The 20,276-nt window shown below is 43.7% G+C and overlaps 1 protein-coding gene and 1 long non-coding RNA gene across 2 annotated transcripts in view; one reads left to right on the top strand and one right to left on the bottom strand.

Moving 5' to 3' along the window:
* The window catches only part of LOC140356642 (kinesin-associated protein 3-like), a 21,840-nt gene extending 9,767 nt beyond the window's left edge, over positions 1-12,073 (top strand). The window contains exons 17-20 of the mRNA XM_072441779.1: positions 4,654-4,739; positions 4,814-4,961; positions 10,109-10,196; positions 11,239-12,073. Coding sequence (XP_072297880.1) covers positions 4,654-4,739; positions 4,814-4,961; positions 10,109-10,196; positions 11,239-11,341 — 425 coding nt within the window. The 3' untranslated portion in view covers positions 11,342-12,073. The remainder of the gene's footprint in view (positions 1-4,653; positions 4,740-4,813; positions 4,962-10,108; positions 10,197-11,238) is intronic.
* A 4,116-nt stretch (positions 12,074-16,189) lies between these two features.
* On the bottom strand, positions 16,190-18,155 carry LOC140356649 (uncharacterized). Its single transcript, XR_011926081.1, has 2 exons — positions 18,059-18,155; positions 16,190-17,024 (listed from the first exon to the last, which is right to left on the bottom strand). It is a non-coding gene; the product is annotated as an uncharacterized lncRNA (long non-coding RNA).
* Between the last annotated feature and the right edge of the window lie 2,121 nt (positions 18,156-20,276).

Below are 20,276 nucleotides of genomic sequence, written 5' to 3'. Positions count from 1 at the left end.
TTCTTCTTCTTCTTCTTCTTCTTCTTCTGTAGGCCTCCTCCTCCTCCTCCTCCTCCTCCTCGGGACCAACCCCCCTATTTTTCACCCAGTGAACATTGACGAAAAGTCACAAAAATGTTCACACCTCTAAAAATCGTGCCTCTCTACATTCTGGCTATTTCCCTTTTCTAAAATAAAAAAAATTGGCGCGTCAGCGCCCCAAATGTACCAAAAATGCATTGAGAGATGGGAAATGACCCAAAAAAAATCTGATCGTAGAATCATGAAATTTGGCGCAGAGGTAGATGGTGACAAGAGAAGTAAAAAATATTATTACGGCAACGCCGTCCGCCCAACCAAATGTCGGCCATATTGCTTCAAAAATGGCTAAACATGACTTCGGAGTTTTTCCAAACGTCGTACTTTTACGAACTCCTCCCAGGTCGTTGGCCCTAAAAAGCTGAAATTTGGTGAAAATGCTACTGAGGAGTGGGACATCAAAAGTTATCCAAATTACATTGATACCTGTCACGGTCTCGGTGCGGCGAAGCCGCAAACTGTAGCTAGAATTTCAGAAATCTCCCATATTTAAAATTTCTGCCGTTTGCGCAGATAAAGTCCGAATTGCGTCAAATTAGAATAAGTTGTTAAACTCTTTGCCCTAAACCTACTTGAAGTGAAATAAATTCATTTGGCGCCACAGCGCCCCCTACAGATTTTATATAGAGGTTAAATGTTTAGTTTTGCGAAATTATATGAAATTTGACACACAACTCAATTTTAGCATCCCCATCAAAAAAGTCAATGAGACCCATGTCATAATTGTTATGGCGTTGCCGTAACGATGACCGAAACCTTTCATGTTATTCCAATGGGGAAATCGCCAGAACATGTTTACACTTTAGACTTTCACAAACTCCTCCCAGGGCGTCAGCCCTATTAACCTGAAATTTGGTGAGACTGATCTTCAGGACCATCAAAAGTTATCCACATTTTCATTCAAAGAGTCACGGTGTCTGTGCGGCAAAGCTGCACATTTTGCCAAGAATTCAAAATAAAATAGCTTTTTGATGGTAAAACAAAGAGGAGAAGATGTGACAGCGTCACAGATTCAGCAGTAGGCGTAATAAAAGGACAATTGGGGCGCGTTAGCGCCCCCTCCTCTTGCGGCGTGGCGGCGGTGTGGCGGCGGCGTGGCGAGGGCCGATCATTGCCGCTTGCGGCTATATTTAGGCCCGAGCGCCACAAGCTGGCGAGAGGCCTATTAATCTCGTAAGGCCGTGCGAAGCACGGCTGCGAAAGTGCGCACGTAGTGCGCACGAAATCGAGCGCGAAGCGCTCGCCCACTTCCAAACACTCACTAACGCACTCCTCCACTCATGCACGCCCCGTGCATACTAATTAGTTGTAGGAAAATGGAACATTACCGTTGTAAACGGGCGAAGCCCGTGCAAAAGTTCGCACTAAACGAGCACTTTACATTGGGATGACGACCGCGAAGCGGTCGTCATCCCCATATAAAGCACTCATTTGCGCTAAGTAGCTCACGAATACGTTCCCCATCTCTTGCATGTTCCGTGCATATAAGCATGTAATGCAAAAATTGAACATTATTACTGTATAGAGGGCCAAAAACACAAAGTGGGCGGAGCCCACTCAAAATTATCGAAAGTACCCGTCAGTGACCAGGGACCCACACCATGAGGTAGGAAAGCGCGAGCGCTTTCCGAAAATGTATAGTTTATGATATTTGAAAAATGGGAAACATTGTTTTCGCATCGGAATATTATTCTTTCTTTCTTTCTTTCTTTCTTTCTTCTTCTCGGGACCAACCCCCCTATTTTTCACCCAGTGAACATTGACGAAAAGTCACAAAAATTTGCACGCCTCTAAAAATCGTGCCTCTCTACATTCTGGCTATTTCCCTTTTCTAAAATAAAAAAAATTGGCGCGTCAGCGCCACCAAATGTACCAAAAATGCATTGAGAGATGGGAAATGACCCAAAAAAAATATGATCGTAGAATCATGAAATTTGGCGCAGAGGTAGATGGTGACAAGAGAAGTAAAAAATATTATTACGGCAACGCCGTCCGCCCAACCAAATGTCGGCCATATTGCTTCAAAAATGGCTAAACATGACTTCGGAGTTTTTCCAAACGTCGTACTTTTACGAACTCCTCCCAGGGCGTTGGCCCTAAAAAGCTGAAATTTGGTGAAAATGCTACTGAGGAGTGGGACATGAAAAGTTATCCAAATTACATTGATACCTCTCACGGTCTCTGTGCGGCGAAGCCGCAAACTGTAGCTAGAATTTCAGAAATCTCCCATATTTAAAATTTCTGCCGTTTGCGCAGATAAAGTCCGAATTGCGTCAAATTAGAATCAGTTGTTAAACTCTTTGCCCTAAACCTACTTGAAGTGAAATAAATTCATTTGGCGCCACAGCGCCCCCTACAGATTTTATATGGAGGTTAAATGTTTAGTTATGTTTAGCGTAATAAAAGGACAATTGGGGCGCGTTAGCGCCCCCTCCTCTTGCGGCGTGGCGGCGGCGTGGCGGCGGTGTGGCGGCGGCGTGGCGAGGGCCGATCATTGCCGCTTGCGGCTATATTTATTATTATTTTTCTTGTTCTTCATCGCTTTGAACTCTAATTTGACCCCCTGAACATGCTCAAAAACTCACCAAACTTTGCCCAAAATTCAGAATCGGCGAAAAATTTTGTTTTTTCTGGGCCATTTTTTTTTTTCCTAAAAAAATGGCGCGACAGCGCCACCGACAAAAGTCAAAATACATTGCGCCTATGGGAGACGCCCCGAGGTCAACTTTGTCGTAAAGCTACGATATTCGGAACACGCATTCCTCTTGTGAGGACAAAAAACAAATATTATTGTGGCCACGCCCCCAGACTTACCCTATGGCCGCCATCTTCCTTTGAAAATGAAAACACGCTGTGTTAGCCATTTTGTTCACGTCAAACTTTGACGAACTCCTCCTAGGGCGTTTTGCCCACCAACTTCAAAATCGGCGGACGTCCTCTGGACAAGTGGGGCATCTAAAGTTATCCAATTTTTTCAGATACCTCTTACGGTCTGTGTGCGGCGCAGCCGCAAAGTTGGACAACTTATTTTGGGATATTGCAGATCTAAAAATTGTTCCCATTTGATCAAAACAAGTCCGATTAGGACCAAATTTCAATCAGTTGTTCAACTTTCTAGTTTGGACCAGTTTATGATGACAAAATTGAAATGGGCGCGATAGCGCCCCCTACAGAGTGACCTTTAAATTAACATTGGAAGGTCAAAAATTTGTTTTACCAAAATTTTCTAAACTTTACCCAAAATTCTATTTTGGCGTCCCGATCAAAAAAGCCAATCAGACAAATGCCTTAATTTTTACGGCGTAGTCGTAGCGATGACATAAACCTCCCATGTTATCCCTATGGGAAAACCGCTAAATCTCTCGAATATCCACATTTTTCTGTTTCACACTTTAACGAACTCCTCCTAGTGCGTTTTGCCCACCGACCTCAAAATCGGTGTACGTCCTCTAGACAAGTGGTGCATCTAAAGTTATCCAAATTTTAAGGATAGCTTTTACGGTCTCTGTGCAACGGAGCCGCAAACGTTTCCCAGAATTCTGACTATTTGGCCTTCAGAGTGGCCTATAAACAATAGAGTTTTTCCAAATGACATGATATTTTGAACAAAATTCTAATTTGCCATCCTGATCATAAAAGTATGAGAGCCAAAGTCATATTTTGTACGGCGTAACCGTAGCGATGACAGAAACATCCCATGTTATCCTTATGGGAAAGTCGTACAATCGCTCAAATCACCACATTTTTATGCTTCACACTTTAACGAACTCCTCCTAGGGCGATTGTCCGATCAAGTTCATATTTGGAGAATATCATCTACACAAGCGGGGCATCAAAACTTATCCATATTTTGATTCTAAGTGCTACGGTCTCTGTGTGGCGGACCTGCAAATATATGTCAGAAATGGGAAAACAGCGAAATCTCTGAAATGTTCACATTTACGCTTCACACTTTAACAAACTCCTCTAAGGGCAATAGCTCGATCAAGCTCATATTTGGGGAAAATCATCTACACAAGCGGAGCATCAAAACTTATCCATATTTTTATTCCAAGTGTCACGGTCTCTGTGTGGCGGACCCGCACATTTGACTGACACTTGTGTTGATTTGCACTGGATTTGCCATGTCAATTGTGTCGCCGTCTGTCAAGTTCTTTTTTAATTCAACACAATAAGGGCGCCATCTTTATCAAGTCGAAAGCGCAGAGTCGGAAGGCCGGCGGCCCGCGAGGGCCGTTGGATGCCGCTTGCGGCTTTAATTTGTACTGTAGCTCTATACGCCGTACTTTCTAACTAGAAAACCAAAACATTCCCCCTCCACCTCCTCCTGGCTTCTTTTCTCAAATTATTCTAGTACAATATGGCACAACTGATTTATTATTTATTAATTATTTGAAATTATCTTTTGAAAATCTATTTGGGGGGAAAATTAAATCCTAGAATCAGTTTTTTTTTTTTTTTTTTTTTTTAAAGGAATCCAAAGTACTTTTCAGGTCCTGCGGTACAACTCTTTGCAAACCTGCCTAAAGGTACAAAGTATAATCTTCAAATAAACTTCCCTAACCGTGATCTCAGTGGCTCCAGCTTATCTCATCGACCTGATGCACGACAAGAACGCAGAGATCAGGAAAGTGTGCGACAACACGCTGGACATCATCGCTGTGAGTTCACTCTGTCCCACACTCGTAACGCAGTAAATACACAACACATTCACACAACACAACGTTCCCCGCAGGAGTACCACGAGGAGTGGCGCCAGAAGATCCAGTCGGCGAAGTTCCATTTCCACAACAGCCAGTGGTTAGAGATGGTGGAGAGTCGACAGGTGGACGAGTGTGAATCGTATGACGACAACGAGCGCACGGACCTCTTCTACAGCGCAGGTACACAACTCTACTCATCTTTTCAACCGCTTTATGTGCGTCTAGCAATGATATGACGTCAAAAATCAGATCATTTAACGCTTCATTATATGTTTGGTTCAGATGACTTTGTCCTTGTGTCGACTCTTTAAGGGTTTGGAAACAAAAACACTTTGAATTCAGGAATGGAGGCGCCCTGAGGCAAAAGTGGAACATTTCTAAAAAGACACTGGGATTAACCTCAGAATATCAAGAAAGTAAAGCTACTCCGACACATCCAATCCAACTTTATTTGTGACACACAGTGATTCATGTTTCCGCTCGTTTGGCCCATCATGAACACTCACCGAAAGGTTGAGCTCACAATATTTTTTTTACCACAATTTATATTTTTGTGAAGCTGAAACACAGTATTTTTTGTGCTAGAAAAAAAACTGACATTTCTACACTGGAAATTAATTCTTTATTACTTTTAGAACCATCAGCATTTATGGTCTCATTTTGCTTCCAGTCACCTCCATTTTTGCCTGACCCGCCAGCCCCGCCCACATTCTGTTGGAATGCGTAAGAGTCTGGATTCGGACCATTGGGGGGTGTCAAAAAAAACTTTACAGCATTTACCGGACCAACCACCGCCACTAGTTTGTGTCACGTGTCTCTCAAATGTGGAAGACGTCTCTCAAATATTTTCGGAACATTCAGAACAAAATATATAACTTCATTTACAGAGTTTAGTGCGTCGCTTGTTGACTCAGCAGAAGTCGGCAACGTTTCTCAGTCTGTGTTATTTTTATTCTTTCCTCGTAATCCTCCATGTTTGTTTGGACACGAACGGACAATGCGTTTGTCTGATTGGTTAACCCGCCTGTCAATCACTCCCTTTGGAAATTGGCGCGACTGGGTTGGATCCCAGACCCTCAGGTTTTGTAAAGTAGCCTGTCAAAATGTGTTGGGAATGGCTGGTCATGCAACCTCCATTTCACATGTTGTACATTCTGAGGACATACATTCTAATCAAATCAAATCAAATCAATTTATTTTTGTAAGGCCCAAAATCACAACAACAGTTGCCTCTGAGGGCCACAGGGAGAAATGAATCAACAATGTCTGTGGTGGCGATGGAGTCAGACAATGTCTGTGGTGGCGAGGGACGATGTCCCAGGGTCCTCTGTCCTTAGACTCTCCTTCTCGGCCAGGAAAAACTACAAAAAAAAACCTCTTTGGGAAAAAAACGTAGAAACCTGGAGGAGTTCCAGTGAAGGAGAGATCCGACTCTCACAGACGGACAGACGGACACAAGGAGACTGGAGCTGGACCCACTCTTCAGGCAGAAGAGGGACCGACTGAGTCGAGCTGGACCCACTCTTCAGGCAGATGAGGGACCGTCTGAGTCGAGCTGGACCCACTCTTCAGGCAGAAGAGGGACCGTCTGAGTCGAGCTGGACCCACTCTTCAGGCAGAAGAGGGACCGTCGGAGGCGAGCTGGACCCACTCTTCAGGCAGACGAGGGACCGTCGGAGGCGAGCTGGACCCACTCTTCAGGCAGATGAGGGACCGACTGAGGCGAACTGGAGCCACTCTTCAGGCAGATGAGGGACCGTCCACACAGGGCAGGGACCACTTCACCAGGGGAGGGGCATCTGGGTCCACAGGTCCTCAGGAGTGAGAGAAAGAAAAGAAGGCGGTGAACAGTTTGCAAGTGGAATCAAAAAATAAATATTGTTTGATAGCATAAGTAGTCAGAAGAAGAAGAGGATAGTGCTCAAGCTGCCATACTTCCCCCAGCATAGTTACTCCTAGGGCAGCGTAGCTGAAGCTGTGGGTTTATCTTTCTGTTCCTAACTACTCTGACCATAAGCGATTTCGAAGAGGAACGTTTTAAGCCTGGACTTAAATGAAGAGACTGTGTCAGCATATTTAACATGGGTCGGGAGCTGATTCCATAACACAGGAGCTTGGTAGCTAAACGCTCTACCTCCTACAGTACTTTTAGAGACTCTTGGCACCACCAGAAGGCCAGCATTCTGAGAGCGAAGAGCTCTGTTTGGATGATATGGTTCTATAGCATCTTTGAGGTAGGATGGGGCCATGTCATTTATGGCTTTGTAGGTCAAGAGTAGAATTTTGAATTTGATTCTAGACTCGACGGGGAGCCAGTGAAGAGACTTCAGCACCGGCGTAATGTGCTCTCTTCTTTTTGTTCCTGTTAGTAATCTTGCTGCTGCATTTTGAACCAGTTGAAAGCTTTTTATGGAGCTTTTAGGACACGCTGCAAGCAGGGAGTTACAGTAGTCTAATCTAGTCGTTACAAATGCATGGATAAGTTTTTCAGCATCACTTTTAGGCAGGATTCTTCTGATTTTGGCTATGTTGCGCAAATGGAAATAGGCTGTTTTACAAGCTTGATTTATATGAGCTTTAAATGAGAGCTCCTGGTCAAATAAGACTCCAAGGTTTCTTACAGTAGAACTGGAGGCTACACTGACATTGTCCAGTGTGACTATCTGCTCAGATAGAGCGTCTCGTAGATGCTTAGGGCCAAGCACAATGACCTCGGTTTTTTCAGGGTTAAGATGCAGGTAGTTTAGTGTCATCCAGGTTTTTATCTCCTTCACACAAGCACTAAGTCTGTCTACTTGATCGCTCTGATCAGGTTTCATTGATAAATACAGCTGAGTGTCATCTGCATAGCAGTGGAAGTTAATGCCATGCTTTCTAATAATGTTGCCTAATGGTAGCATATAAAGAGTAAACAGAATTGGACCGAGTACCGAACCCTGTGGCACACCGTAAATTACTTTAGAGCTTGGTGAGGAGCTCTGGTTTACATTAACAAATTGGAACCTATCAGATAGATAGGATTTAAACCAGCTGAGGGCTGTTCCTCCAACACCTACATCACATTCTAACCTCTGCAGTAGAATGTTGTGGTCGATGGTGTCAAACGCTGCGCTGAGGTCCAACAGAACCAGGATTGAGACCAGTCCATCGTCAGCGGCTAATAACAAATCATTTGTGACTTTAACTAGTGCAGTTTCAGTGCTGTGGTGGGCTCTGAACCCTGACTGGAAAACTTCAAATAAGTTATTGTCCTGCAGGTGGCGACAAAGCTGTTTTACTACAACTTTTTCAAGGATTTTAGAGACGAAGGGAAGATTTGAAATAGGTCTGTAGTTTACCAATAGGTCGGGATCTAGATTAGGCTTTTTCAGAAGAGGTTTAATGACTGCATGTTTGAAGGACTGTGGAACATAGCCACTTTCGAGTGAAGTATTTATTATATTAAGAATAGGGTCTATAATTAGGGGAAGAATGTCTTTGAGGAGTCTGCTTGGAATGGGGTCTAGGACACAAGTTGAGCTTTTAGAGGACATAATGGCTGAAGTTATCTCTGCTTGATCAACAGCTGTGAACCTTTCTAGGTTTACAGGTGGATTTATATGGGACGTTAGATTTACAGCTTGGGCTAGTTCAGGGCTAATAGCCGGGGTAATTTCATCTAATTTATCTCTGATTGTTTTTATTTTATTGTTAAAAAATAGGAGGAAATCATCAGAGCTAAGTGTAGCTGGGATTGAGGGCTCTACTGCACTGTGACAGTTTGTTAGCCTAGCTACAGTGCTGAAAAGGAATTTAGTGTTACTTTTGTTGACTTCTATTAGATTTGAATAATATCTGGTTTGGGCCTTATGCAGAGCCTGCTTATAGGACAGCAGGCAACTTTTCCATGCTTTTAGAGATTCTTCGGTGTGAGAGCGACGAAATAATCCCTCTAACTTTCTAACTTTTTGTTTATGTGAACGCAGTTCTTGGTTGTACCATGGGGAGGCGCGCTTTGGCCTAATGACCTTCTGTTTTAACGGCGCTACAACGTCAAGAGCAGACTTCAGAGAATTCATGGTCAAGTCGACACATTGATCACTTAAACTGGGACTAAAACTGTTCTCAGCAGGATCACATGACATGTCACTGAATATTGGCTCTATTATTTCTTTGAATTTTGAGATAGATTTTTCAGATATTGTCCTTTTCATTATAACTTTATTTTGTGGGACTGGATGATCTTTAAGAATAAACTGAAAGGTAATTAGGAAATGATCTGACAATATAGGGTTTTGAGGGAGGACAATGAGGTCACTAATCTCTGTTCCATACGTTAGGACAAGATCCAGAGTGTTCTTGTGAGTGTGAGTCGGTTTATTTACATTCTGAGTGAAACCAATGCTGTCTAACAAGGCGCTGAAGGCATTACTGAGAGCGTCATCACTCATGTTCACGTGGATATTAAAGTCTCCAACTATAACTATTTTATCCCAGGCTAACACTAAGTTTGATATAAAGTCAGAAAACTCTGTTAAAAACTCTGAATAGGGACCAGGAGGTCGGTAGATAACTATGAACAAAACTCCTTTTTGGTTTTTCATATTTGGACATGTGATTGACAGCATAAGGCTTTCAAATGAGTGAAATGCATTGTTAGTTTTAGGGCTCATGAGTAGGCTTGAGTGTGAGATCACTGCCACACCACCACCTCGGCCTGTGCTCCTGGCAGTCTGAAAGTTAACATGGGTGGGTGGGGTGGACTCATTTAGTCTGACGTAGTCGTCTTGTTGAAGCCACGTTTCAGTTAGAGCTAGAAGATCTATGTTATAGTCACTAATTAATTCATTAACTAAGAGCGATTTGGAGGAAATTGCTCTAATGTTTAGCAGTCCACATTTTACGTGTTTATTCATTTGTGTATTTGTGTCATTTGTGATTGTTATTTTCCTTAAGTTATTTGGTCTGACGCCTGAAATATTTTTTCTGAGATGTGACTTTTTGGCATTATTTGTACGAGGGACACGAGGGACACACACAGTCTCTATCTGTCTTGAATCTGAACACTTCACAGGTAACAGAACGGGCGAGAGTTCAGCGACAGAGGAGCGTCTTGAACTGCTGCTCTGCACCTGGGGCTCATCCCTAGATGGTCACTTAACACGACTAAGACTATCGGTCAAATTCCGAACTAATAGGGATGTACCCTCCGAAGTCGGATGGATGCCATCCCTGCAGGGTCTGTAGTTTATGGGAGGCACTGTGTCCACACATTGTGGAAAACCCCTGAGTTTTCTTTCCACTTGTGTCGGTTTGAAGCTAACGTAGCCCCGGTTGTGTCTGTGCAGACGGGATAACTCCAGGAGACGGTTCTGTCAGCCCAGATTTCTTTGGAGATTTTCAGCCGTCCAATGGAGAACACCATCTTACCACAGGGTGAGTCCAACACTTCCTGTGCTTAACTCTACTGAGGCCTGTCTCCATGACTACTGTCGTGTTCAGTCGAGAGATGGAACACTCTTTAGTTTGGGTCTTTGCAAGAGACACACATACAGACACAGACACAGACACAGACACACACACACACAGACACACACAGAGAGACAGAGAGACAGAGAGACAGAGAGACAGAGAGACAGAGAGACAGAGAGACAGAGAGACAGAGAGACAGAGAGACAGAGAGACAGAGAGACAGAGAGACAGAGAGACAGAGAGACAGATTTTTGTCATGATTATCACCCAATTAGTACAGCATGTAACCAAGTACTTTTGAGGCAATAAAAACTACTTTAACTAGATAAACGATGGAAGATGGATGAGTTTATATCATACTGTGGAACCTTCCAGGAAAAGCACGAACATTTTTTATGGGAAAATCAGGAGAAGGACACTCAACTTGAAAACTTACTTAGTGAAACTTTTAAACATAAAAGTGCCTCCTTTCACCCGTTTATGAGCAGGTCCAGTCTGTTTTGTACGACCAACCCAAGGTCAACCCAAAAAAATAAATGCGGGGCACTACGAGAATAAAGTCATTAATTAACGTGAAATAGTCATAATATTATGAGATTAAAGTCAAAGCCAGAATAGAGTAATTAACGAGAATAAACTCATAATTGAAAGAGAATAAAGGCCCGGGTCCGATACGCGTTTCACTTTCAGCACCACGGCCAGGGCGCAAATGGAGCTTGACTTAGATGGGTTAAAAGTTAATTCAAAAGCCCACAACAGATGTCGATCTTATAATGCACTTTTGGGCATCACAAACAATCATTTCCCTCGTGCTGTGTCCCCATGTCCTTCTGTTTAATTGTATTGTTTGTTTATTCTCTTTAAATTATGAGTTTTTCTCATTATTTAATTACTTTATTCTTGTAGTGCCCCACATTGTTTTGGGGGGTTGGCCCTTATACTCTGTCGTAATTTTGACCTTGGCTAATTTAGGTGATAAATAATGAAATCTGCGTTTGCGTTGCAGGGAGGGCCTGGACATGTTCGACCAGACCACCTCGTCTCCAGGGCGACCGGTGACTGCGTACGGCTTCAGACCTGACGAACAGCCTTTCTACAACTACTCTTAGGCATTCTCCACCGCGCAAATCACTTTTACCTTTGTCTGTACATACACTGCACTGCAAACTAACTCTTAAGTGTGAGCTTTGACTCACTGACCTCGTTACAGGAGGGAGGGACATATAACATTGGCAGTTCATTCTGGAACATTTTGAAACTCCGCTTTACATTTGTTTGACTGTGAGGTAGAAATGCTAACCACTCTACCACTGCGTAGAATGTAGTTGACCCCTTTTTTGCATTGAAGAACTCAAAAGCTCATACTCTTATGTTATTTGTGTCAAACATGCAGTATTAGACTCTGACTATTGTTTTTAAATCATATTCAAAATGACATTGCATTTCATTTTCATCCAAGTTTAGGATTTACAAAAACACCACTGCTTGATTGTGAACTTTTAACACTGGATATTAAAGAATCTGTTTTTTAAATTATTATAATATTGTGAATGAACTTAACCACTAATATACAGTGTCACTGAAAAGGATGTATCTACGGTATGTTTTAGTGAATGTTAGCCGCTTTTACTTTCCAGCACAACTTCCTGTACTGTGCCATTTACAGAACTTATATTGTATTATTATTTATCTATGCATTTTTGCACACTTCTGACTGCACGTTTATATAAGTTATTATGTGTTTTTTTTTTATGAAAATACTGAGATGAATTGTACTTGGGAATACATTTTTTGTTTTGTTGTCAAAGACCAAATAAAACATGTAATATCCAGAAATACTTTCACTTGTGCTGCCGTTTGGATATTCAGTAACATCTGTGCTATTTTAAACTTCATTTGATCTTTGGTTTTGTCGACAATATGAAATCATTTGAACATTTGTGTTTCTTGCACAGCTCCTTCAGATATGATTTTGTTTGTCATTTTTGGTGTTTATTCTTTGAAAATACCATATTTTAAGCATTTTTTAAGGTTTTATTCCAATTATACAAACCACAAAAAATGTACTTATGATTTTTGTTAAATAAAAAAGGGGTGCGTGCCTATGTTCCCCAGTACCGCTGTTCCCCAATTTGGGTGGGCAAAATATGTCTCTCTTGACACATATTGAAGACGAGTAGAAAAGAATCACAACAAAAAGAGACTCTTAGAGTGTCTCGCCGACGGCCAAGTCAGTCGACAAACACAGCTGCACATTTTCAAAAAGAAAAGTGGTCCAGAGTCCATCAAATTTGTCCAATTTCAAATGAAGTCCAAATGTCATCTCCATGTGTTGTATCAGTCCAGTCCTTTGTTGTCACAGCTACGCTCCAAACATATCCACTGGTCGTGTCCTACAACAGTTTGACAGTTGACAGTTTATTTTCCAAGAGAATTGTGATTTTGTGGTTCTCCACTGAGATGTGCATATATTTTGATATTTAATGAATAATAAAATGGTAGATGGATAGTACTAAGATCAAAACATGAAATGAGGAGGGACTCGCACCACAGCCACAAACGTTGGTAAAGTTAACCCTCCTAAGCACAAGGTGAGGCGAACTATGCAGGAAACTAAGTGTCAGGTTTGTGTCACATTGACTCTTTTCACAATTAAGTAAAAAATTAAGTAAATTTGAGCATTTGCTTTTGCTGTCAAAGTTGATCTGTGTCTTGTTCGTTCTTGCAGAGTTTTCCTTTCCCTAAACACACAAAGCTACAAAATCAATCTATATCTAATATTTACTGTCAAAGGAGCGGAGATCGCTTCCTCAACCCTCCAGTTATTGGGCGACCCCCTCTACCTTTTCACTTAGAACCCTCTTATGTCCAAAATAGAAAGCCAGGTGTACTATGTAGGACATTGTGAACACTGGCTGTAGTTCTTACAATCTAGTAACAAACATTAACTTTGTTATTAACTATCACAGTTTTGAGTTTTTACAAATCCTGCATAGTATTCCTAGTTTTCATTTTTGTGTAAACACACATATACTACTAGAAAATTGAAATGTAAAGATAATAAATGTAAAAACTATGTACAAGAGTTCAAATCGGCAAAGCTGAATGTGGTAAAAGCTTGATGTTACCAAGGCCAGAGTCTCTGAGACTGACCTGAGTCAGAGTCTCTGAGACTGACCTGAGTCAGAGTCTCTGAGACTGACCTGAGTCAGAGTCTCGACTCAGCGTCTTGGAGCACCTGGGCGGGTACTGGAGGTAGTGCCAGCAGAGGCGGAGCGGGCGTGGTCAGACCTCCCAGCAGAGATGGAGGGGGCGGGGTCAGACCTCCCAGCAGAGATGGAGGGGGCGGGGTCAGACCTCCCAGCAGAGGTGGAGGGGGCGGGGTCAGACATCCCAGCAGAGATGGAGGGGGCGGGGTCAGACCTCCCAGCAGAGATGGAGGGGGCGGGGTCAGACCTCCCAGCAGAGATGGAGTGCTGGGATGTCTGACCCCGCCCCCTCCATCTCTGCTGGGAGGTTTCACGGAGCAGTGAGCTCTTCTCCAGCGCCCAGGGGAGCATTGTCTGCCTTCTCCCGCTGCTGTCCCCCCTGCGCTCTCCTCTCCCCCTGCTCCTCCCCCTGTGAGGGCTGTTCTGGACTTTGGCCCTTTTGGTGGAACCAATCGCCGCAGGGATGAAGATGAAGAGCCCATCCCCAAAAGGAAGTGGTCTGAGGACAGCCCCGAGGACCCTTCCACCTCTGCTGGGATGTCTGACCCCGCCCCCTCCATCTCTGCTGGCAGGTCTGACCCCGCCCCTTCCACCTCTGCTGGGATGTCTGACCCCGCCCCTTCCACCTCTGCTGGGATGTCTGACCCCGCCCTTTCCACCTCTGCTGGGATGTCTGACCCCGCCCCCTCCATCTCTGCTGGGAGGTCTGACCCCGCCCCTTCCACCTCTGCTGGGATGTCTGACCCCGCCCCCTCCATCTCTGGTGGGAGGTCTGACCCCGCCCCTTCCACCTCTGCTGGGATGTCTGACCCCGCCCCCTCCATCTCTGGTGGGAGGTCTGACCCCGCCCCCTCCATCTCTGGTGGGAGGTCTGACCCCGCCCCTTCCACCTCTGCTGGGATGTCTGACCCCGCCCCCTCCATCTCTGCTGGGAGGTCTGACCCCGCCCCCTCCACCTCTGCTGGGAGGTCTGACCCCACCCCCTCCATCTCTGCTGGGAGGTCTGACCCCGCCCCCTCCACCTCTGCTGGGAGGTCTGACCCCACCCCCTCCATCTCTGCTGGGAGGTCTGACCCCGCCCCCTCCACCTCTGCTGGGAGGTCTGACCCCGCCCCCTCCATCTCTGCTGGGAGGTCTGACCCCGCCCCCTCCATCTCTGCTGGGAGGTCTGACCCCGCCCCCTCCATCTCTGCTGGGATGTCTGACCCCGCCCCCTCCACCTCTGCTGGGAGGTCTGACCCCGCCCCCTCCATCTCTGCTGGGAGGTCTGACCCCGCCCCCTCCATCTCTGCTGGGAGGTCTGACCACGCCCGCTCCGCCTCTGCTGGCACTACCTCCAGTACCCGCCCAGGTGCTCCAAGACGCTGAGTCGAGACTCTGACTCAGGTCAGTCTCAGAGACTCTGACTCAGGTCAGTCTCAGAGACTCTGACTCAGGTCAGTCTCAGAGACTCTGGCCTTGGTAACATCAAGCTTTTACCACATTCAGCTTTGCCGATTTGAACTCTTGTACATAGTTTTTACATTTATTATCTTTACATTTCAATTTTCTAGTAGTATATGTGTGTTTACACAAAAATGAAAACTAGGAATACTATGCAGGATTTGTAAAAACTCAAAACTGTGATAGTTAATAACAAAGTTAATGTTTGTTACTAGATTGTAAGAACTACAGCCAGTGTTCACAATGTCCTACATAGTACACCTGGCTTTCTATTTTGGACATAAGAGGGTTCTAAGTGAAAAGGTAGAGGGGGTCGCCCAATAACTGGAGGGTTGAGGAAGCGATCTCCGCTCCTTTGACAGTAAATATTAGATATAGATTGATTTTGTAGCTTTGTGTGTTTAGGGAAAGGAAAACTCTGCAAGAACGAACAAGACACAGATCAACTTTGACAGCAAAAGCAAATGCTCAAATTTACTTAATTTTTTACTTAATTGTGAAAAGAGTCAATGTGACACAAACCTGACACTTAGTTTCCTGCATAGTTCGCCTCACCTTGTGCTTAGGAGGGTTAACTTTACCAACGTTTGTGGCTGTGGTGCGAGTCCCTCCTCATTTCATGTTTTGATCTTAGTACTATCCATCTACCATTTTATTATTCATTAAATATCAAAATATATGCACATCTCAGTGGAGAACCACAAAATCACAATTCTCTTGGAAAATAAACTGTCAACTGTCAAACTGTTGTAGGACACGACCAGTGGATATGTTTGGAGCGTAGCTGTGACAACAAAGGACTGGACTGATACAACACATGGAGATGACATTTGGACTTCATTTGAAATTGGACAAATTTGATGGACTCTGGACCACTTTTCTTTTTGAAAATGTGCAGCTGTGTTTGTCGACTGACTTGGCCGTCGGCGAGACACTCTAAGAGTCTCTTTTTGTTGTGATTCTTTTCTACTCGTCTTCAATATGTGTCAAGAGAGACATATTTTGCCCACCCAAATTGGGGAACAGCGGTACTGGGGAACATAGGCACGCACCCCTTTTTTATTTAACAAAAATCATAAGTACATTTTTTGTGGTTTGTATAATTGGAATAAAACCTTAAAAAATGCTTAAAATATGGTATTTTCAAAGAATAAACACCAAAAATGACAAACAAAATCATATCTGAAGGAGCTGTGCAAGAAACACAAATGTTCAAATGATTTCATATTGTCGACAAAACCAAAGATCAAATGAAGTTTAAAATAGCACAGATGTTACTGAATATCCAAACGGCAGCACAAGTGAAAGTATTTCTGGATATTACATGTTTTATTTGGTCTTTGACAACAAAACAAAAAATGTATTCCCAAGTACAATTCATCTCAGTATTTTCATAAAAAAAAAACACATAATAACTTATATAAACGTGCAGTCAGAAGTGTGCAAAAATGCATAGATAAATAATAATACAATATAAGTTCTGTAAATGGCACAGTACAGGAAGTTGTGCTGGAAAGTAAAAGCGGCTAACATTCACTAAAACATACCGTAGATACATCCTTTTCAGTGACACTGTATATTAGTGGTTAAGTTCATTCACAATATTATAATAATTTAAAAAACAGATTCTTTAATATCCAGTGTTAAAAGTTCACAATCAAGCAGTGGTGTTTTTGTAAATCCTAAACTTGGATGAAAATGAAATGCAATGTCATTTTGAATATGATTTAAAAACAATAGTCAGAGTCTAATACTGCATGTTTGACACAAATAACATAAGAGTATGAGCTTTTGAGTTCTTCAATGCAAAAAAGGGGTCAACTACATTCTACGCAGTGGTAGAGTGGTTAGCATTTCTACCTCACAGTCAAACAAATGTAAAGCGGAGTTTCAAAATGTTCCAGAATGAACTGCCAATGTTATATGTCCCTCCCTCCTGTAACGAGGTCAGTGAGTCAAAGCTCACACTTAAGAGTTAGTTTGCAGTGCAGTGTATGTACAGACAAAGGTAAAAGTGATTTGCGCGGTGGAGAATGCCTAAGAGTAGTTGTAGAAAGGCTGTTCGTCAGGTCTGAAGCCGTACGCAGTCACCGGTCGCCCTGGAGACGAGGTGGTCTGGTCGAACATGTCCAGGCCCTCCCTGCAACGCAAACGCAGATTTCATTATTTATCACCTAAATTAGCCAAGGTCAAAATTACGACAGAGTATAAGGGCCAACCCCCCAAAACAATGTGGGGCACTACAAGAATAAAGTAATTAAATAATGAGAAAAACTCATAATTTAAAGAGAATAAACAAACAATACAATTAAACAGAAGGACATGGGGACACAGCACGAGGGAAATGATTGTTTGTGATGCCCAAAAGTGCATTATAAGATCGACATCTGTTGTGGGCTTTTGAATTAACTTTTAACCCATCTAAGTCAAGCTCCATTTGCGCCCTGGCCGTGGTGCTGAAAGTGAAACGCGTATCGGACCCGGGCCTTTATTCTCTTTCAATTATGAGTTTATTCTCGTTAATTACTCTATTCTGGCTTTGACTTTAATCTCATAATATTATGACTATTTCACGTTAATTAATGACTTTATTCTCGTAGTGCCCCGCATTTATTTTTTTGGGTTGACCTTGGGTTGGTCGTACAAAACAGACTGGACCTGCTCATAAACGGGTGAAAGGAGGCACTTTTATGTTTAAAAGTTTCACTAAGTAAGTTTTCAAGTTGAGTGTCCTTCTCCTGATTTTCCCATAAAAAATGTTCGTGCTTTTCCTGGAAGGTTCCACAGTATGATATAAACTCATCCATCTTCCATCGTTTATCTAGTTAAAGTAGTTTTTATTGCCTCAAAAGTACTTGGTTACATGCTGTACTAATTGGGTGATAATCATGACAAAAATCTGTCTCTCTGTCTCTCTGTCTCTCTGTCTCTCTGTCTCTCTGTCTCTCTGTCTCTCTGTCTCTCTGTCTCTCTGTCTCTCTGTCTCTCTGTCTCTCTGTCTCTCTGTCTCTCTGTGTGTGTCTGTGTGTGTGTGTGTCTGTGTCTGTGTCTGTGTCTGTATGTGTGTCTCTTGCAAAGACCCAAACTAAAGAGTGTTCCATCTCTCGACTGAACACGACAGTAGTCATGGAGACAGGCCTCAGTAGAGTTAAGCACAGGAAGTGTTGGACTCACCCTGTGGTAAGATGGTGTTCTCCATTGGACGGCTGAAAATCTCCAAAGAAATCTGGGCTGACAGAACCGTCTCCTGGAGTTATCCCGTCTGCACAGACACAACCGGGGCTACGTTAGCTTCAAACCGACACAAGTGGAAAGAAAACTCAGGGGTTTTCCACAATGTGTGGACACAGTGCCTCCCATAAACTACAGACCCTGCAGGGATGGCATCCATCCGACTTCGGAGGGTACATCCCTATTAGTTCGGAATTTGACCGATAGTCTTAGTCGTGTTAAGTGACCATCTAGGGATGAGCCCCAGGTGCAGAGCAGCAGTTCAAGACGCTCCTCTGTCGCTGAACTCTCGCCCGTTCTGTTACCTGTGAAGTGTTCAGATTCAAGACAGATAGAGACTGTGTGTGTCCCTCGTGTCCCTCGTACAAATAATGCCAAAAAGTCACATCTCAGAAAAAATATTTCAGGCGTCAGACCAAATAACTTAAGGAAAATAACAATCACAAATGACACAAATACACAAATGAATAAACACGTAAAATGTGGACTGCTAAACATTAGAGCAATTTCCTCCAAATCGCTCTTAGTTAATGAATTAATTAGTGACTATAACATAGATCTTCTAGCTCTAACTGAAACGTGGCTTCAACAAGACGACTACGTCAGACTAAATGAGTCCACCCCACCCACCCATGTTAACTTTCAGACTGCCAGGAGCACAGGCCGAGGTGGTGGTGTGGCAGTGATCTCACACTCAAGCCTACTCATGAGCCCTAAAACTAACAATGCATTTCACTCATTTGAAAGCCTTATGCTGTCAATCACATGTCCAAATATGAAAAACCAAAAAGGAGTTTTGTTCATAGTTATCTACCGACCTCCTGGTCCCTATTCAGAGTTTTTAACAGAGTTTTCTGACTTTATATCAAACTTAGTGTTAGCCTGGGATAAAATAGTTATAGTTGGAGACTTTAATATCCACGTGAACATGAGTGATGACGCTCTCAGTAATGCCTTCAGCGCCTTGTTAGACAGCATTGGTTTCACTCAGAATGTAAATAAACCGACTCACACTCACAAGAACACTCTGGATCTTGTCCTAACGTATGGAACAGAGATTAGTGACCTCATTGTCCTCCCTCAAAACCCTATATTGTCAGATCATTTCCTAATTACCTTTCAGTTTATTCTTAAAGATCATCCAGTCCCACAAAATAAAGTTATAATGAAAAGGACAATATCTGAAAAATCTATCTCAAAATTCAAAGAAATAATAGAGCCAATATTCAGTGACATGTCATGTGATCCTGCTGAGAACAGTTTTAGTCCCAGTTTAAGTGATCAATGTGTCGACTTGACCATGAATTCTCTGAAGTCTGCTCTTGACGTTGTAGCGCCGTTAAAACAGAAGGTCATTAGGCCAAAGCGCGCCTCCCCATGGTACAACCAAGAACTGCGTTCACATAAACAAAAAGTTAGAAAGTTAGAGGGATTATTTCGTCGCTCTCACACCGAAGAATCTCTAAAAGCATGGAAAAGTTGCCTGCTGTCCTATAAGCAGGCTCTGCATAAGGCCCAAACCAGATATTATTCAAATCTAATAGAAGTCAACAAAAGTAACACTAAATTCCTTTTCAGCACTGTAGCTAGGAGGGGGTGGGGTCAGACATCCCAGCAGAGGTGGAGGGGGCGGGGTCAGACATCCCAGCAAAGGTGGAAGGGGCCGGGTCAGACATCCCAGCACAGGTGGAGGGGGCGGGGTCAGATATCCCAGCACAGGTGGAGGAGGCGGGGTCAGATATCCCAGCACAGGTGGAGGGGGCGGGGTCAGACATCCCAGCACAGGTGGAGAGGTCAGATATCCCAGCATAGGTGAAAGGGGCGGGGTCCTCGGGGATGTCCTCAGACCACTTCCTTTTGGGGACGGGCTCTTCCTCTTCGTCTTCATCCCTGCTGCGCTTGGTTCCACCGAGAGGGCAGAAGTCCAGAACAGCCCTCACAGGGGGAGGAGCAGGCGGGACAGCAGCGGGAGAAGGCGGGCGATGCTCCCCTTGGTGACTGGGCGCTGGAGAAGGGCTCGCTGCTCCGTGAAACCAGCCGCCCCAAAACTCCTCCTCAGGGAAAAACAGCCGGTCGTCCTCAGCGGCCTCCTCCTCGTCTTCAGATTCCTCGCGGTCCGACTCAGTGAAACTGTCGTAAGCCGAGTCTGCGTCATCCTCCA

The sequence above is a fragment of the Eucyclogobius newberryi genome, unplaced genomic scaffold (genome assembly GCF_026437365.1).
Source record: "Eucyclogobius newberryi isolate DKJ021-1_F unplaced genomic scaffold, fEucNew1.0.hap1 SCAF_12, whole genome shotgun sequence".
Lineage (NCBI taxonomy): Eukaryota > Metazoa > Chordata > Actinopteri > Gobiiformes > Gobiidae > Eucyclogobius > Eucyclogobius newberryi.
The sequence above is the reverse complement of the archived record's forward strand: the minus strand, read 5'-3'. Positions and strand labels throughout refer to the sequence as shown.